We start from the raw sequence: 17,934 nt of genomic DNA, 5'->3' as shown, positions 1-17,934 counted from the left end.
TTGGGACTACGGGAAACTAGCAAAAACTGTATTTATGATTAAAAGATAAACAGAAATACATAACGATATGTTGCTCACTGGGGAAAAAAAAAAAAGGTGGGATATGGTGAAGAGAGACAGGAATCATTTGACGTATATATCTAGACATATATATCCAGATAAATGTGTTAAATCTAACCTCCTATTCTCAACTGCTTTGGAAATCCAAGCCAAGTATTCTGGAGAAATATCTCCACTGGCATCAGCTTATCCACACAGCCTTGAAGTCAATACGCATTCCTGTTGGTGCATGGACACTGCAGCTATTGGGATATAAGTAGGAATTAAACATCAGGGGGGAAAAATTAAAAAATATCCATTGTGCCTTCAGTTGCCTGAATGTATCTACCAAGATGTGGTTCTCCTGTAACTTAGAAGCAGCCTGTACTGCCTCACGCTACAGGGAGGGGAAAAACCACAAGGCTTTTAATCTAGCACTAAACATTTTTGGTTTGCAAGCGCTGCCTACTTGTCTCACTTCATCACAAAGCAGAATGAAGACCAGCACGTAAAGGATGATCTCCAGGACGGTAGGTTCCTTCTGGAAATCCATAAGCAACACGTAGGCGAAGAGCAACAGGAAAGCGATGTAGAAGATGACATTCCAGGAGAAGACCACAAAGGGGGAGGTGAAGAAAGACACATAATACAAGAAGAGTTTCTTACTCTTCTCCACAGGCTTTTTCCTGAGGAATTAAGAGAGGGAAAAGGTCTCAAAGCATAGATTTTATGCCTGGAAACATTTGTGCTATTTGTCAAAGAGAAAATTAGAAAGGTACAAAGTCTAGCACAGGACATCACTTTAAAGGTAATGCCCTTCTGCATCCACTGACTTCAGGCACACAAGTAAATTGGCACATCTTAACTCCAGATCGGAGTGAGGATGGGATCTGTCAAAAGCTCATTCAGCCATTAAATATTTTTATTTGACAGTCACTGAACACTGGAACAGGTTCGCAGAGTGGCTGTGGAGCCTCCATCCTTGGAGATACTCAAAACCCAACTGAACAGTCCTGGGCAATCTGCTCTAACTGACCCTGCTATGAGAGCAGGGGGTTGGACTGGATGATCTCCAGAGGTGCCTTCCAACCTGAATGGACTTGCCATACTTCTGCTAATGAGAAGCCAGTTGATTACCTGAACGAGATGAAACCACAGCCTATTAAAGGGAAAAAGAACAGACACAGTATAATCTTCCAATTCTTAGTATCTCTTGAAATCTCTCCATACCACTGCTTGGAAAGGAAATTCTGCAGAGAAGAAAAACATATCCTCATTTGTTCTAGCAGCAACAAAATAACCTAGGAATGCTATTAGAGAACATTTGATTTAGAAAAAAAGAACTTTGATATTTCAATCAAAATAACTGGGATTCCTGTTTCAACAGTACAGAAAACTTTCTGCATCAGTAACAGTGTGCTGGTTCCTTAGTCCAGCCATCTTCCAATCTACCTGACAAGGAGTTCAAAGTGAGGCTGAGCAGGACTTGACCTGATTTATAAGGCACTTTACGCTGGTATCCACACTGTGCATATATGCGAGTTGTGCCAAGGAGAAGTTACTTCAGGCAGTCTTTATCATCTAGCTCATTATGATTTACAGCTCTAAATCAAGGCTTCCCCTCCTGACTTGGCATTTGTGAGCAAATCAGCCACCTCCTATTTGAAGAAGAGGAGCCACACGCCCTGTCCCCCACTAGCCACAGTCAGTGGTCTCTGGGATGCATTTCACAGCACTGCAGATGCTGGTTCCGTGAGCATGCTGCGGGACACGGCTACGCTGCCGCCATGCAAAGCTCAGTGTTCACAGGGCTGGGAAACCTTGTCCGCAGGCTCTCACTTCCACGAGGACAGTGTCTGAGCATTGGCCTTTCACAGACTGTTCACGTGGACGTAGCATTTTCATAGCAAGAATATTCACTTTTTTTAAAACTACCCAGATCGGAAGAATTACAGTAATCTGAGCACCTTCTTTTCACTGACGTTACCTGCACCCCTGGCTGTGCAATGAACTGCTGGTCTTTAGCTTCCACTGCTAGTTCCAGACAATTGCTCCCTCCCCAGGCTTCACAGGAGTAGGTCAGCAGCTGCTCAGCTAGATCTTCATCATTGCTGTAACACTCGGTGAACAGCTCTGGAGGAAAGAGGCAGCCCCACACTGAGCTCCAACTTCAGGCTCAATTTCCCACCAACTTGGATGCAATTGTCTTCAGTGACTTCCAAAGTATAACATTTATAATATTAAAGCATGCAGATACAAGAACTCTTTCCACATTTTCAGCACGGTAAAACGACGTGTGCATTGCTTTACAACCCCACTTGCATGTATTAAGCTTTCATACAGAATTCGTGTCTGGATGGAAAACTGTAATACTAAATCAGCTCACACAGAGATAGCATTAAGTTGAGTTCTGCCACCAAAAAATTGGGTAAAAAAAAGATGAACTTCTCCTACTCAAATGACTCAGTATATCCGCTGGTTTCATCTTCTTTTCATTCATTTAGCACTGATCTAATGAGTTATAGTCAGTCTCAGTGCAACAGTAGGGTTGCAAAACAAGGGCAGAATCTGATGCTTTTTCACTGGGAAACACATTGCAAACATAGTTGTTTTCTAGAAGAGTCACAAGCATCTTACTCTGCCCATAGATTTTTGCCCCTAACAATGGACATAGAGTGAAAAATTATTTCTCTTTCCAGCTCTGGACATTTCCCACTCGAAGGCAGTTCTGTTGGTGTATCCATGGCAGAGCACAACTGCCCTGAAGAACGATGCAGCCTCTTAGAAAACACACCAGCCTTCACTAGATTCACATCTCTCCAACAGTGCATTTTCCCAGGCGTTTCACAAACGGCTGTGTCACCATGACTGCGAGGATGCACAAATACAGCGACACTTTTGGCTGGTATTGCCGCATACACTGCAATATGCAGATAGATCTTGATAGACAGACTCCAATGGGACCTGTTCACTTCTAAATGTCGTGCTAAATAATCAGGCCTGAGGGATGCAGATACTTTTAAGAAAGTCTGTTTAAACAGTTTTCGCCTCGTGAAGTAGGAGATACTTTCTGGTAACAAGCAAGATATTTTCAGTGTGGCTTTGTGCCGCTCCTTAGTAGATAGTGAAATAGCTTTGTATTCATTCTGCTATATACACAAATAAAAATAAAGCTAGAAGTTCCACAGGTCAATCTAGCCTCCATGAGCCCCAGAAAAGGAACAAACATGGTCTGCTTTTAGGAGAATAAAACAATATCCATCTGTGGAGATTTTCAAGATTTGGCTAAATGAAACCATGACTGAACTGATTTAGTCCTGGTGGTAACACCACCTCAACGAGAAGATTGGACTAGAGGCTCCAGAAGCCTTTCCATCAATGTTTCTATGGTTTCCCTATTCAACCTGCAGGGCTATTGCATTTTAATTGTCACCTAATCTGACTTGCGGTGATGACAGCAGATTGCTGGGCAGCAATGCAGTTACAGATCCACTGTTTTCTGCATCAGGCAAGAGAACAAGGCTATAACCTGCAATAAGGCCCCAGAGGCAACACTATTGTATTTCCTTCTAAGTCTAGGAACCGAGGTCCTGCTCCACAGGGTGCTCCACAGGTAAGCTGGAATTTGTAAGTTGTGGGTGCTACAAATTAATCCCTGCCCTGGTATCTGCCAGCTGTGCTGGCTTTCATTTGCATGTTTCTCTGAATAATTTGCAGGATAACTAGACACTGAGGAAACATCAGCATTATTGCTCAGGAAATGGAAGTCCTAAAAAAGAACAACATCCCTCTACTCTCCTGTCACCCATTACCCTCATTAAACAAGAAACTATTGGTCACTTCAGCCCATGAGATGCAGCGCTCAATTCTGGATTATTCACAGTCCTTGCAATAGGAGAAACTGAAGGTCATACAAAGGAAGAAAAATAACTGAGCTAGATCTGCATTCTCTGTAAGTGACAGTATTGCTTGTCATCCTAGATTAAGGAAGGTGTATGATTATGCAGTTCAGAATTTAGGAATTCAATCCACTTTTTACCTGCAATTTATTCTCACATCCCAAAAGAACTCCTGCAAATTCGAAGGGTGGCTTTTCTCAACCTGAATATTACCAGCACTCATGCAGAAAGCTTCTCGTATTCTATGCTCTCCTTCCTATTTCTGGGCACCCTTCTTCAGCCTTGCCATTAGAGCTAGGTAGCTTTTCTTCCCAATGAAAGGGATTCTTTACCCCAAAAAACCCCACAACACCCACTTTTGGAGGCAAGCTGTTCAGACAGGACACACAGCTTCTACTGGGAACAGATGGTGTGGAAGAGATTTCCAAGCAGTAAAAACACATTTTGACATTAAAGGGAAGCATTTAATGCTGGATATCTAGTTTTCTAAATAAAGTTTTCTTTCCACTTCCTTTTGAGATGTCATGTATCTTCTTTAAAATTCAGGCTGGATTTCTGTGCTTTCTGCATTTCAGGCAAATTGAATGAATTATCTTGCCTTGCATTTTGCTGAACAAAACCAGCAGGGTTATCAGTTTTGCTTTGCACAAAATAAAAACATCACTATGCAATCATTGGTACACACCAGACCTGGAGATCATTAAAACAAGTAATGTTCCAAGAAAGGAAACAATTTCCTGATCTCTGACCCCTCCTATTAAATTTCTAAAGGACTTAAAGAAGGCACTTACCTACTGCTCTTGTCTCATACTCATTAGCGAGTTCCTCAGACTCACCAGCAGCATTTATATCATTCTTCACCTTCGCCATGCTTTTCAGGAGCTTACTGGCCCCGAGGGCTGCCAAAGTGCAACCTCTGGTCTATGGAGAGAGAGTTAAGTGATGCAAAGCCCTCTGTGAAGGGAATTAGATATATTCTTTAAAAATTATACCCCTTTTTTTGCAGCTCCTCAGTTCCCAGTCAAGACTGTCAAATGAAGATCCAGTTCCACAAAACGAATGGTAACCATCAGTGTACTGGTTTGATAACAACTTTGTGACCAGTCTGAAAAGGTCTTGTGTTTAATAGTTAAATATCAGCTTTGCATCTCTGGCTGAAGATTCACAAAAGAGGGTCTGCTCTGTCACGAGGTACACTACCATTTTCACCGTCCACCAGTCTGGACCAGTTGGGTGTACCCAGAACTGCCCAGACTACGTTAGTCTGCTCCATTCAAAACATCTATACATGCAGGGAAGCAGCACTCTGTTTTGGACACGCAGACTAATGTGCATCCACACGTACAGGGAAGAAGCACTCTTTTTCAGACACAAAGACCAATGTGAGCAGGAGCATCCATTAGCTTTGCTTGCATTAACCTCACATGTACAGCCTGCGAATTATGTATTTGATACAATCATCACTAAATATACTGTCTAATCAAAATTAGAAATGGATTTCAATCAAATACCTGGGATCAGAACACATCCATATTGTTGAAAGGGTGGGAACTCAGCATCCAAGCTTGAACACAGATGAGAACATACAACCATAGGTAAACGCTAGCTTGGACTGCTGACTCACACATGACGTTAGGAAAAGAAAGTATGAAATCCACACCCAAACACAAAATGGGTAATATTAAACCTACATACAGAGTCATCTAGCAATTATCTCTTGTGGTTTTGTCTTTGAAGATGGATCCAGAGCCCTCAAAGAGGGCTCAAAGGCCTACAAACCAAGGACAAAGAACACCACTGTACTGTTTGCAAAGACGAATAAAGGAGAATTCAACTTACTTGCTCCCAAATTACTTTAGACAACTCTTTCTTGTTCTGAAGAACTGACCAAATAAACAGAGCTTGCAACGGGTGCCTTGTGATAGGACACTCATCCTGAAAGAAAGAGCAACAACTCCTCAGACCTAAACTCACCAAACTGTTTTCAACTGGAACAAATCCTAGCCTGCCACTCTCCTGTTTTCATATTTTATTCCTTTGACAGCCAGCCCACCGATCCTCTCTGTCGGCTGCCTGGCACTAATGTAAGTTTGGTTATATTTTATATTTATATATATATAAAGCCTTATATTTTCCTATTTGATGTGGAAGAATCAGCCTCCCTGTTTTTCCTAAAGTTGGCATTAAAGGACATTTGGGTCAAAGTCTTTTTTGTGCTTTAACCCATGCAGTTCAGATAGCCTCATTCACAGCTTGACTTGTGTTTAGAGAACACAGATTAACATCCTCTAAAAGGAATACTAACTTTATACCAATATGCCTTTTGTGTTTAAGCAGGACGCTGAACTTCACAAAAACTTAAACAGAGAGGAATTTCTATACCGTCATCTTCTTTGCATTAGAGCAATTAGCACCTGGAGATGGCAAAGCCATCACAAAATGACTCCTGAGCAACAAAACTTTTAAGAACCACAAGCTTTGGTGGAAACTCTCAAACCTAACCAGCATTTTCAAACCAAGCTTCCCCCGCATGTCATATGTGTTGTATTACATCTCTGAAGTCAACAATTGATTTCAAAAGTTTCCTATCTGATGCCTGAGCTCCAGTTTTGAAACTCAGATTTGGATCTGATGTTTGGACCTACTGTGCTGTGATAACTAAGAAGTCTGGTTCTACCCGACAATGAAATAAAGTCCAGAAGGTGCTTGACACCCTTGCAACAAGCAAGGTTAAAGATACAAGAGTCTGTACCAAAATATAAGAGCCCAAATTCCTCACACCCAGTTGGCACTTCTGTACCAGACTCTGAATTTATATTGGTATAAATTACAAGCATAACTAGAGCATCGATTGCTCTAATAGAAAATATTTTAACTCAACACCCAAACAAACTCACTCATTTTTCTTGTAGTTAAATGACCCTTACATGCATTTATGAAATGGGGCAGTATGTTACATGTAAAACAAGGCTGAGACCGTTAAAGCAAATCCTGCTATACCAGAAGCAAAACATAATTTTTGTTTTTTTTTTTTCCTTTCAGGGGATGCTCAGTGGAATCAAACTGTTCATCACTTACTGAAAGATGTATCTCCATCTCATCCTTGCTATTTTTGTCATCTCTTTTGAGACCTTTTCGGAAGTCTTCAACCATCTTCCACGCAAATGTGAGGAGTGCATCATTATAGGAGTTCTTTGCGATCTGCAGGTTCTTGAACACCAGGCTGCTGAAGTTGTTCGTATAAAGCTCTCTAAGGACCTCTGTGGTAAGGAACTTCCTCAGATTCAAGCCATTTTCCAGGAAGAGACGGACAAATTTGGGCCTGTCTTTCACTAGGGCTGTGAACATGACATCCTGTAGGTCAGCAGACTAGGAAGAAATGGAAAAGCAAATATTAGGGAGCATGCGAGACATGTAAAGCTTACTTAAGGGCCTGACACATGTGGCTAACTGACACATTTTCCTTCATGCTGCCACATTTTCATCAGAATCAGTTTTTTTCTGCATGCAGTTGCCTTCGTTGGATGGCCTAGAGTACTTCTGGCATGGGCGGATAACCTTTGCCATCAGTGATGTCAGTGCAAGGAGGAATAGACACTCTTACTATCACAGCGGTCGGGGTGCTGAGATAGTGGCTGCCTCTTGGTGTCTCTCTTCCCACTGCTCCCCCGCCCCATGTCACTGTACTCAGACAGAAGTGGTCTGTACCTCCCAGTTTCGGTCATTGGTGAAGATCTCATCACTGGCCAGGTCCAACTGGTTCCATTCCAGCAGCAGCTTCAGCTGCCCGTTCCAGTTATCTCTGTCATGTTCATTGGTGCTGAAAGCTGCAGAGGAGGAACAATCCTCTAGGTAAAAGACCAGAGACAGAAGAGCTTCTTGGCATACTTATTTGTCTCTGCTTTTCACACTCTACCTGACAAGACCCCTATCAAGTGTCTCTCCCCAGACTCATGCGCATCTTCCTGATGGGGTTTTAGAGGATGCTGGAGGCTTAGAGACATTATTTATGGTCCAACATAGGCCACAAACGAGCTGCTAGGAGCACCTCATCAACGAAAATCAGCACAACATTTCCTTCAGGCTCCTCAGTGTCCTGCATCAACTACACAAAAGAAATTCTGCAGGATTCCCAGTGGGGCCCTCCACAAGAAGCGTCATAAGAAGCTGCAATGTTCATAGGCTTTCTTCGTGCACAGATAGGAAAATGAGGTCAGCCCAGCAACCTTCCCTGAGTACCAGTTGTGCTCTGCTGGAGTAGTAGAGAGCCCAGGTCTGAATTACTCACAGTAGCAAGTCACTGGGATTTGAAAGAGTTAGGAAGCAGCCCTGCACATTGACTGTTAATTAATTGGATACTTCTCTCCCTGCTGAATGCCAGTCAAACCTCTTCAATCCACATATACCAAAGATACTTGATTTTACTTTGCAGGATGCTGAGTAATCCACTTCTGCAGTATAACCAGAAAAGATCCTTTGCTTGGCTTCCCGACTCCCTGTTGTGTTGGATACTTGTGTGCTACTCTCAGAGATGCTATCCCAGCAGCCCCAAAGCTCTGCTGAATGCCTTCCCGATTATCTGGACTGGGTTTTGATCTCACCCACACTAACAGATCTCATAATGCTGCTGTAGGCTGTCTGCACCACTTCAGATGAAGACAAGCTCCGCACTGTGGCAGGAGCTTAACTCTAGAGAGATGGCACTGCTCTAGGGAAGTCTGTTCTAGAAAATAAACAGCCATCTTTTTCTATGTATTTTAACAAAAAAAAAAAAACAAAAAAAAAACCACACACCCACCAAAACAAAACCAACAACCAAAAAAAGAAACCCAAGAAAAACAATTACTTGCCTTTGTACAGAGCAAAAGAAATGGCATTGCTCACAATTTCATCTCCAGCTTCTTCTATTTTGATAACTGTCAGTAAATGAGGGTTCTCAAGGACTTCTTTGATCTACAAAAAGGAAAAGTTTCATTTCAAAGCAATCTAGGCTGTTTAGTAGTTGATCTCCTAGAGCATCTTTAAAGGAAATTTCTCCTCACATTGCAGCAAAGCTGCTTCTCATCAGTCCTATTTCTACATACAGTTAAAATTTAATCAAGTCCAGATAGAAGTAGAAAATGAGATTTATTTTAAAGTCACCAAAGTACAAGATTAATTATCCTCTGAACATACAGCAAATAACTGTGATTCCCTCTATGCAGAACACCATAACCAAAAAGATATAATCTCAGTAATTAGAAACTACTCATAAAGAAAAGAAAAAAGATTGTGACAGTGCAAGTTTCAACAAATGTCTAGCAGTTTATTAAAGAACAGTTTCTACCTCCTTGTGCTTTGTCAAAAACAGATCATTTCTCACATAACCAAGCCTTACAAAGTTACTTTCGTTCTAGGACATAGAAAACAAATCTTAGCCATTCTTGACTGCAGGAAGAGGTACACTCCAAGGCAGCTCAGCAGAAGTTGTGAAGATTGTGGCCTTGTTTCCCAAACAGGGAAAACTGCCTTCAGCAGCTCCGCATTCCGCAGTGCAGAGCTCCTTCTGGAAACCAGAGGCTCAGAGGGCAGTTCCTCCTCTTCAGGTTTGGACACCACAGCCTCCAGGCTCGAAGTGTGAGTTCAGACTCGGTTTCTGCAGGACTGTCTCTGCAAAAGGCCATGCCCTATTCCTGCCCTTTTTCATGTAAGCTTCTTAATAAAGAAGCAGAAAATTGTTGAGGTTATAAGATACCTCTGGAGATCCCACTGCTCAAAACAGGGTCAAGTGGCGCAGGTTGCCCAGTGGAACTTGCAGGTTGTTCCATGGACTCACTCTGCCAAGCTCTGACCAAGAGTTTTGACTCAGGCCTTACCAGAAACAATAGCTCCTTAAACTTCAATAGCAGAAGCAGAAGCTTTCTTAGGTTTATATCAAAGAAAATACACACAGGAGTTTGAGTGTCTGAATTCCTCTCCAGGGCCTGCAAACAACTTGCAATGGTACATTCATAAAAAAAATTTAAAAAAAAATGTTAAAGGCGGGGCAGAAAGCTGAGAGAAGGGGCCTTAAGTGTACAGGAAGCAATATAACATTTTCCATCCGCCATTATGAACTTTGACTGAGGTTTGAATATGCAATCACTCCCCACTCCCTGCTCCCCACTGTGAGCGCGGGTAGGAGATAATTAACCAAGAGAGGAAAACGGAATCAGACCCCAGGATAAAGCATTGGGCAGTTAATTGAGAAAGTCAATTAGCTCAAGTTAATGGATTGTTCAGTGAGTTGGAGTTGTTGGAACTAAGACTTCGGAAAAATAACAGAACATTGAGATTTTTTTGGAGCTCCATTTCCTTCTGTTCCTATTAAGGAGAGCAGAAGTATATCTAAAACCAGGTCCATCTGAAGTTCAGGTAACCAGAGAGTTACAGCAGTTTCCTGAGACTGGCCCAAGCAACCCGAGATAGCAGATGCTCTCCTTAGTTCTCCAGTCTCCAGGAAACACTCTCGAAATAAAGTTACATATGGGATCACAATGGTGATTACATCCTGAAGGCTCTATCTCTGGTCAAAGAGGCAAAGAAAAGCAAAAGAAGATGCTGGTGTATGTACAGTGTTGTACCTTCAACTGCATCCCATGTACACAGTACTAGAAAGTCAACGCTTTATTTAGCAACAGTGTCCCAATGGAGATGGGGTAGGGATGCTGCTGTGATGAAATATTGACTAAGCAATAGTCAATAGGCTGCCTACTCCTAAAGGCCCCGCTCCCAGTCTGTCCTGCCTGATATCTTAAGGGATGCAGGAAGACAGGCAAAAACTTTGGAACAAATGAGAGAATCCTGAAGTAGATTCGCTAAAATTTGAAAGTCCATGGGGTAGCAGTGATAACCCTTTGTCTCTGAGCAATACAGCAGGATTTAGCAGCGCAAGGCCCGATTCAGCAAATATCTAATTTCTCCACCTTCAAAAAGCATGCAAGGGAATTGCTACACCAACCAGCACATCAGCCAAGAGACACATCCAGCAGGAATTGCAAGCATCCAGGGAGCAGACCGTTACAAAACATCTGGCCTTAGCTCTCCTGTGTCCAGACCTAAACCCAGACATGCGCTGCCTTTCCAAAATAATGTGATTCCCTGCCCCTTTTGTTCCAATCCCTATAAAAGAGAAGAGTTTGCAATTTTTCTTTTTTAAATCCTGTTAAACGCACACCTCAGGGATATGTCATGGCAAGGAGGCCCGCACATCCTATAGGTATCACCAGACAGCAACATCCCTGATGTGGAAGTCTCTGGCTGCTCCTGACCTCCTGTTTCCTCTGCCCTTCTCCCACTTTCAGCCTCGCTAGCTCCCTGCAGTAGCACACACTTACCCATTTGATCCAGCTTTCAGTCTCCTCTTCCGAGAGCCTTGAAATGGTGCGAGGCAGATACCTGAGCAAACTCTCCTTGACACATGAAGAAGCAAGAGTGCCTTCTGCCTCCATCAAGCTAGCGATAACATCAGCAATCCGGCCAGAGCCTTCCACCACAACACAGGGAATCTTACTCTTGATGGCCACATTGATAGACTAGGAAGCCAAAGAGGGAGAGGTGATCAGTTGAAGCATGACTGTGTTATTAGAGCCTATTATTCAGTAAGAAAGCCTAGAGATTGTAGGTTTGACTTAGGCGAAAAAAAACAGAAAACCATGGTCCATGGTTTTATCACTACCCCCTGACACCTTACCAGTGACACCTCTTTAAAACAGCATTCATCTAATGACAGAGGGCTGTGAAGAGCCCCACAGAAACTGAGGGACAGAAATCACCATCTGCCAAATTTTAGAGTTGATTAATAGATCAGGAAAATTGCCAAGTGGAAATGGCATTCAGACACATTACAACACTGCCTAGCTACAGTCACTGCTGTTTTATGGCACAGCATTGTTCAGGTAACACCACAGCTGAGCACAAGGGCTTTATTTGCTGGAGATGCAAACAGCAGTCTTTTAAACAGAGATCACTTTGTAGCATCACGAGAACATCGAACTCCAATGATACTGAATGTCTCCAAGTAGCTATTTATGTGATTTCTCACACAGCAATGTTGTACACTGCTTATCAGCAAGAAAAAAAAAAGTGTTGAAATAATGATGGAAGGACCATTAGCCCTCCTGTTGCAAAGACCACAACAGGAGACATTTATTTCATTTGCATCACTACCATTGAGAACACAGTCACCAGAATATAAGCTGTCTGCCAGCAAATTGTACAAAAGGAGTCAATGCGAGTTATCATCAACCACTGGAAAGACATAACATCTATTAGCTATCTGAAGAGACAGTTTTGTGAGAACAAAAAAAAAAAAATCAACCTGGAGTCATCGAAACTGTGAGCACGTTACTGCTGTCAATTGGATAGCGGGTCTGTGAAAAAACAAGGTATTTTTTCTCACCAACTAGATCAAAGTGGTTTTCTTAAGAAGGGTCCAGCTAAAGTGCATGTTTTACCTCACAGGGAGTTTAAAACAGAAGCTTGAAAAAGTTTTACTTCTCCTCTGCTAAAGCTGATTCCTGTCACCATGCACAAGTCACAGAAGCTGAGAAAGAGGGAGTCTTTCCTGGCCAGCACCACTAAGATCAAGGCATGGCAAGAACAGACATCGACAGCATGGAACCTGCTGTGTCACTTTGGGCTGATCAGAGATTCTATTTACTCCTTGAGAAGATGTCTTCACCTACAAATGAGCGAGAAGGCAGACACGAATGTCTCCATGTACTAGTAACACCAATAAATAGCCAAGAGACTGGCATGAACCCTTAACTGAACTATCATCCAGTTACTTTTCAGAGGAACCTCTTCCCAGGAATTATGCATTTGATTTAACAAGGTTTTTATCCATCCTGATTAGATAGCTAGTAAGTCTGTGTTATGTATCATTTCTGAACAGTGGGTTTGAGGTCTCCGTAATGTACCTGTAATCACAAGGCTGCCTAAGTAACTACACTGCATGGCATATAGGAACAGCTCCTTCAGTGATGGCCAAATCCTCTCTTAAACATTGGTAATTTGGAACTAAAAGGAGAGACGGGAATATTCAACATGTCACCTTCAGCAAAGCTTTGCTCTAAAACTTGAATGGATGCTTTAGTTTCATCTTAGGACCTCTGATTAACATACTGAGCTCTGCATCTGTATTCATCTACAATCTACCTGTGGGTAAAGCTAAAATTAATCATGTGAATGGAACCAAAACACCCAGGAAACATACAGGGAGGCTGGGATAACGATCTGAAATTTCACGGAGTGGTTCAGACTAATTGATTAATGTTAGCAGTGAAGTGGTAACAGAGACTGTGCTTTGAATTCACACTGTTTGTCATCCTGACAGTTTGATTAGCCTCCATATTAACAGCATAGCTCTGGTCAGAACAGGTAGTAGTACCACGATCACCTCTTCAAGAGAGATATTTATAAATATCACCCTGCTTCAATTTTGCTGACTCAAACACTGACATACCCCCTTCATTGTATCCTACCCTCCTGCAAAACCCAGCCCCTTTCCCAGCTCCTTCAGCCCAGGCTACATGAGTTGTTCTTCTTGCTGGTAGAGCCATCTCGTCCTCACTGTTGCTGTCCCCTTCCCACGCAGCCTGATCGCACAGCCCCTCACTTTGAATTCCCCGCTGCCAGGTCCCCTTGCTCCCTCAGTCCCACCCTCCTTGCTCAGGCCACTCATCGTCACTCTTGCAAGGTGAAGGGGGAAGTATTAAATAAGATTCCCTTATTTAACACTGAGACAGATCTAGAAGTCTTCTCTTTTTCCCCCTTCCCTACGTGTTTCTTAGACATCCTGTTTCAAGAAATTTCTTTCTGCCTCCTCTGCTCATCCTCTTCCTACCTGTCAACTATCTGAAGAGGATGCCTGCTCCCTCCCCTTCGAGGGGTCAGAGTCAGCAGAGCCCTCCTGCCTTGCTCAGCTGTCTAGATTTAAAAAAACAGTTCTCAGGGGCAGCCGTGGCAAGTCAGTTCAAGCAAGCTCTGGGCTGCAGTATCTCCAGCACAAGCTGATCTTCCCTGTGTATTACAAGAAAGCACGGATCTCCACCGAGCATGGGCAAGCCAAGTTTTCCCAAACCAAAGTTGAAGCAAATTTGTATAAAAAGGATCAAGAGCTACACGGCTGACAAAGGCTCTTCTGATTGCTACTCAAATAAACACAAGAAACAAACATTTTTGTGCTGGATTTGTTATGGAAAAACTGAGACAACTGAACTTGTCCCAGCCAAAAGCTTTCCAGGATGTCAGCCTGAGGTAGAAATTTTGCACAGAAAATTTTAACTGAAACAAACTTCGTAAGCTTAAATGCAATTGCAAGCAAGGTCTTTCTATAGCAAGTGCTGGGCAAGCTTCAGTAAATAACAGGAACTGTCTACTTTATCATGTTGCTTGTGGAGTAATCCGTCTTAAATATTAGAGCAATGTCCCTACTGTCGCTCCTGGAAATACGTAAAAGAAATAAACTTACTTTCAAAGTCTCTTTCCCTCCACCTTGGGCAAAACACACGATTGGAATCTTCCCACCATAATTAGATTCTGTGAAACATGCCAAAAGAAAAAGGGAAGAAGATTCAACCCATTAATGCAGTTTGAACAACTCATTTTTCCTGAGTTCAGTGAAGAATTTCCAAGCAGTTCATGCAGACACTCCAATAATAGTTTACTGTTGATTTGGCCAAATCTATTAACAGCTCTTCCCATTTTTAATGAAAACTCAGTTTTGGCTAACATTCTGCATAGCTGGCTTCAAACACCCTTCTCCAACAGATACTTTTTTCCTCCTAACAATCATCATTTTTACTAGCTCCAAAGTCCCCAAAACATGTGATTTTATTGTATTTGCCTACTGCTTTGACCATTTTGAGTCTAGGTGCAAGGTTCTTAACACAAGCTGAAGATTCAGAACCTCTGACTTCACGTTTGCAATTGTAAAGGAAAGCTAAGAATTCCATAACTCTAGGAGCTAGTGTTCAAGAGACATACCAAGTTTCATAATGATTCTGGGTGCTTCGTCGTGACTAAGAACAAGTATGCTTCAGCTGAGATACACAGTTTAAAAAAAAAAAAAAAAACAAAACAAAAAAACACCAAACTTTAGCTTTACAGAATTTCCTGACAAGGCTTTTGATTTTTTTTCTATTTTGGCAAAGAAGGGGCTGAAAGAAATTATCTAGGACCAGCTTGCAGATGGATCAATCACACTCACAAATGAATGTTTTGGGAAAAGTCTAATTTCAGCTCCTGTGCAGTTGTGCTTCAGCTACCTGGAATTCAGTGCCAGGTGGGAAATACGTAGAAGGGTCAACTTCCAACAGATAGCCCAGCAGGAAGAGAGGGAAGGACTGTATTGCTGAAACGGATCATTTGCTGTGTCCCACAAAGGACTATTGGCACATTCGGAAAGGAAGATGAGGGAAGGGGTATAGCTCTGAAGAAGCCTGGTTGTTCCTGAAAGTGCTCAAGGTGCAACGCAGTTAACACGTCCCTTCCAGCTCAAGCATCCAAGGGATGCTACCACTACTCTTCTGTTCCCAGAAAATCACTGTGCATCAGCCCCAAAGCATGCAAGGACTAAGGAGAAGGAGGTCTGCAACCTGACGCCCACACCTACCTGGGATAACCTGCTCCGAAATGTACTTTTCTAACTGAGTTCGTACTTTTGCCTCTATCGTGGGGTGTCCATGGGTGCCATTATCAACCAGTAAGAGATGGGTGTGATTATTATCCAGGCAATAGAGGGGGTCTTTCTTGAGATCATCCATTATGTAGTGGGCCAAGTAGTACCCCTAGAAGCACAAGCACAGCGTTTAACAGAGATCCCAGGGCAGAGCATGCACAAGCCTTCAAGGACAAGCCAGTGACAGCTGAACCCCTAGCCACCAACTCTTCCTCGTTAGTTAGGAGTCTGGATTTCCTGACTCAAGACACTGTTCACTGGCAGTCCCAACAGCAGCAGATGCCAGTGAGAGAAACCCCATACAAGAGCACAGCATAAATATTTGCAGAGCAAATTTTTATTTACAAGAGCGGCCTGATTTGCGATGATCCTCTCAGAACTTCACTTTGGCCAATGGAACAGTGGAAGTTATTTGCAATAGTTTAGTCCTTTCAGAGATCCTGTTAAGCAGTGCATGCTTCCTTCAGCTACCAGAAACATTAAATTTGCGGCAAACTTGCTTTCAACACCTCACAGAATCACAGAATTTTTTAGGAAGGGACCTCTTGCAATCATCTAGTTCAACCCTCAAACCTTGTTAGAGTCCTCAGTAAACTAAACTGCTTTTCTTTATCTGGCAGGATGGTTTTTAGACATGTTCTATAACATCTAGTGGACAAAAGACAAGGGTGTCTGCCAGATGGGGCAACAGTATCGATGAGCAAGATCCGTAACAGCAGCAGCAGGTACAACATATCTTAGCTCATGGGAATCCCCACTACAGGCTACTGTGTAGGGATTTCTCAGCAGCTAGAATAACCATAGAAGAGGTTATTCCCTAATTCTCTGCCAGATATGAAATCAGCACAGCTGAACTTCCACACAGACATGCTAAGCCCACAGCTGAAAACACATGCTGGCCCCCCCGCCAGGCCTGACATGTGCGACCACCTCGAACATGAGAAGACTTTAGTTTCCTCCTGTTCTGGGAAGAGCGCCTGATGTTTTGTCTCACTGCTACGTACATTGAGGAAAAGCTGGTCCCAGGTTGAATTGTTTAGGACACAGTGGATAAGGCTAAGCTTCTACGTTAACATTGCACTGGAAAGCATTCTGCTGAGCTCTGCTTTACCAGAATGTACAAGCAGAGCTTGACTGACCGCTCAAGTCAGTCACCACATGGCTGATAGCAACAGCCTAGCACAGATACTGTTATTGCTGAGAGCAGCGGTCAGTCAGGGACATAATCTGTATAACTGACAGCCAAGCCTCCTCTTTGTTTCCCAACCAACCCGTACGCATTTCTTACGTCATTATCACCACTGCGAATCAGACTTTCTCGGTTGGAAATCATGCCCCAGGCGGCTATGCCAATGGCTACCACGTTCTCCTCTGAGCTCCGACTGATGGTGTTGTCTCTGACCACTTCCCCAATGTACTTCATCAGCCCGTAATGCGTGCCTCCTGTGAAAATCCAGGCCCCTGGGGACAACATGCAATAACCTGGGAGAATGTAGTGGAATACCCACCCTCCTAAAGCATTTCTTTTAAGATACAACAACCCAATCCCCTCTCAAGACCTTACCTCAAAAGAGGCATTTATTCTTCAATTAAAAACAAACGATATGCTACACAACTTACCTTATGTTATCACGGGCATCCCGATGACTAGCTCTCAACCCTGTAACTTCCAAACTGTTAGGTCACACGTGCACCACCCGAGCAGAAACAAACGAATGCTCTGCTTCCCTGCTGACTCTCTGAGCCACTACCTCTCCAACAGTATTATGCAGCAATAAATTAATACAGACACATATGCAGGTCTTTACCTTTGGACTGGGCAATGTAGATCAGCCTGCTGAATATCTTGCGCATTCGGGGCTTGAGTGCAAAGTTCTTTGCACCCCCGGTGACAGAGATGACAAGGTTAGGGGTTTTCAGGTGCCAGTGCTGGGTCATGAGATCATAGAGTGTTTTGGAGTCTGTGTCGCATGACAAACGGATGTACTTGGGTGAAAGAAAAGAGGAGAAACAAATAAGCAAGAGATAAATAGTGATAGCTGGGAACAGACCAGGACTTGCATTTTCTTCTCTAATATACATTCTTATTCCAACAACCGGTAGACAAAGGGTAAAGTGATGATGAATCAGAGCTTAAGTCTTTGTGTCTTTCTTTATCCTCCGCCTACAACCAGACACCCATAACTAGGACTTGCAAGGTGATCTCCTCTCTTGATCAGTGCTCAGGTCTGGAGATAAGGCACAGTTTTACTGCGAGCAGAACAAAAGTGCTAGTGTCAGACCAGCAGCATAGTG

The 17,934-nt window shown here is 43.0% G+C and overlaps 1 protein-coding gene across 3 annotated transcripts in view; it reads right to left on the bottom strand.

Annotated features, from left to right (window-relative positions):
* The window catches only part of TRPM8 (transient receptor potential cation channel subfamily M member 8), a 50,116-nt gene that overhangs the window by 18,008 nt on the left and 14,174 nt on the right, over nucleotides 1-17,934 (bottom strand). For 2 of the 3 annotated variants that reach the window (XM_075153789.1, XM_075153788.1), the window contains exons 5-17: nucleotides 17,448-17,625; nucleotides 16,928-17,100; nucleotides 15,574-15,748; nucleotides 14,431-14,498; nucleotides 11,294-11,491; nucleotides 8,789-8,891; nucleotides 7,647-7,765; nucleotides 7,017-7,307; nucleotides 5,778-5,873; nucleotides 4,730-4,859; nucleotides 2,027-2,172; nucleotides 1,177-1,289; nucleotides 509-725 (exon numbers count right to left, since the gene is read on the bottom strand). In XM_075153789.1, coding sequence (XP_075009890.1) covers nucleotides 509-725; nucleotides 1,177-1,289; nucleotides 2,027-2,172; nucleotides 4,730-4,859; nucleotides 5,778-5,873; nucleotides 7,017-7,307; nucleotides 7,647-7,765; nucleotides 8,789-8,891; nucleotides 11,294-11,491; nucleotides 14,431-14,498; nucleotides 15,574-15,748; nucleotides 16,928-17,100; nucleotides 17,448-17,625 — 2,007 coding nt within the window. The remainder of the gene's footprint in view (nucleotides 1-508; nucleotides 726-1,176; nucleotides 1,290-2,026; nucleotides 2,173-4,729; nucleotides 4,860-5,777; nucleotides 5,874-7,016; nucleotides 7,308-7,646; nucleotides 7,766-8,788; nucleotides 8,892-11,293; nucleotides 11,492-14,430; nucleotides 14,499-15,573; nucleotides 15,749-16,927; nucleotides 17,101-17,447; nucleotides 17,626-17,934) is intronic. The other variant, XM_075153790.1, reaches the window with a different exon arrangement.

Source organism: Calonectris borealis, chromosome 6, assembly GCF_964195595.1.
Source record: "Calonectris borealis chromosome 6, bCalBor7.hap1.2, whole genome shotgun sequence".
In the NCBI taxonomy this organism is placed as follows: Eukaryota; Metazoa; Chordata; class Aves; order Procellariiformes; family Procellariidae; genus Calonectris; species Calonectris borealis.
This window is presented reverse-complemented; position numbering and strand designations above follow the sequence as displayed.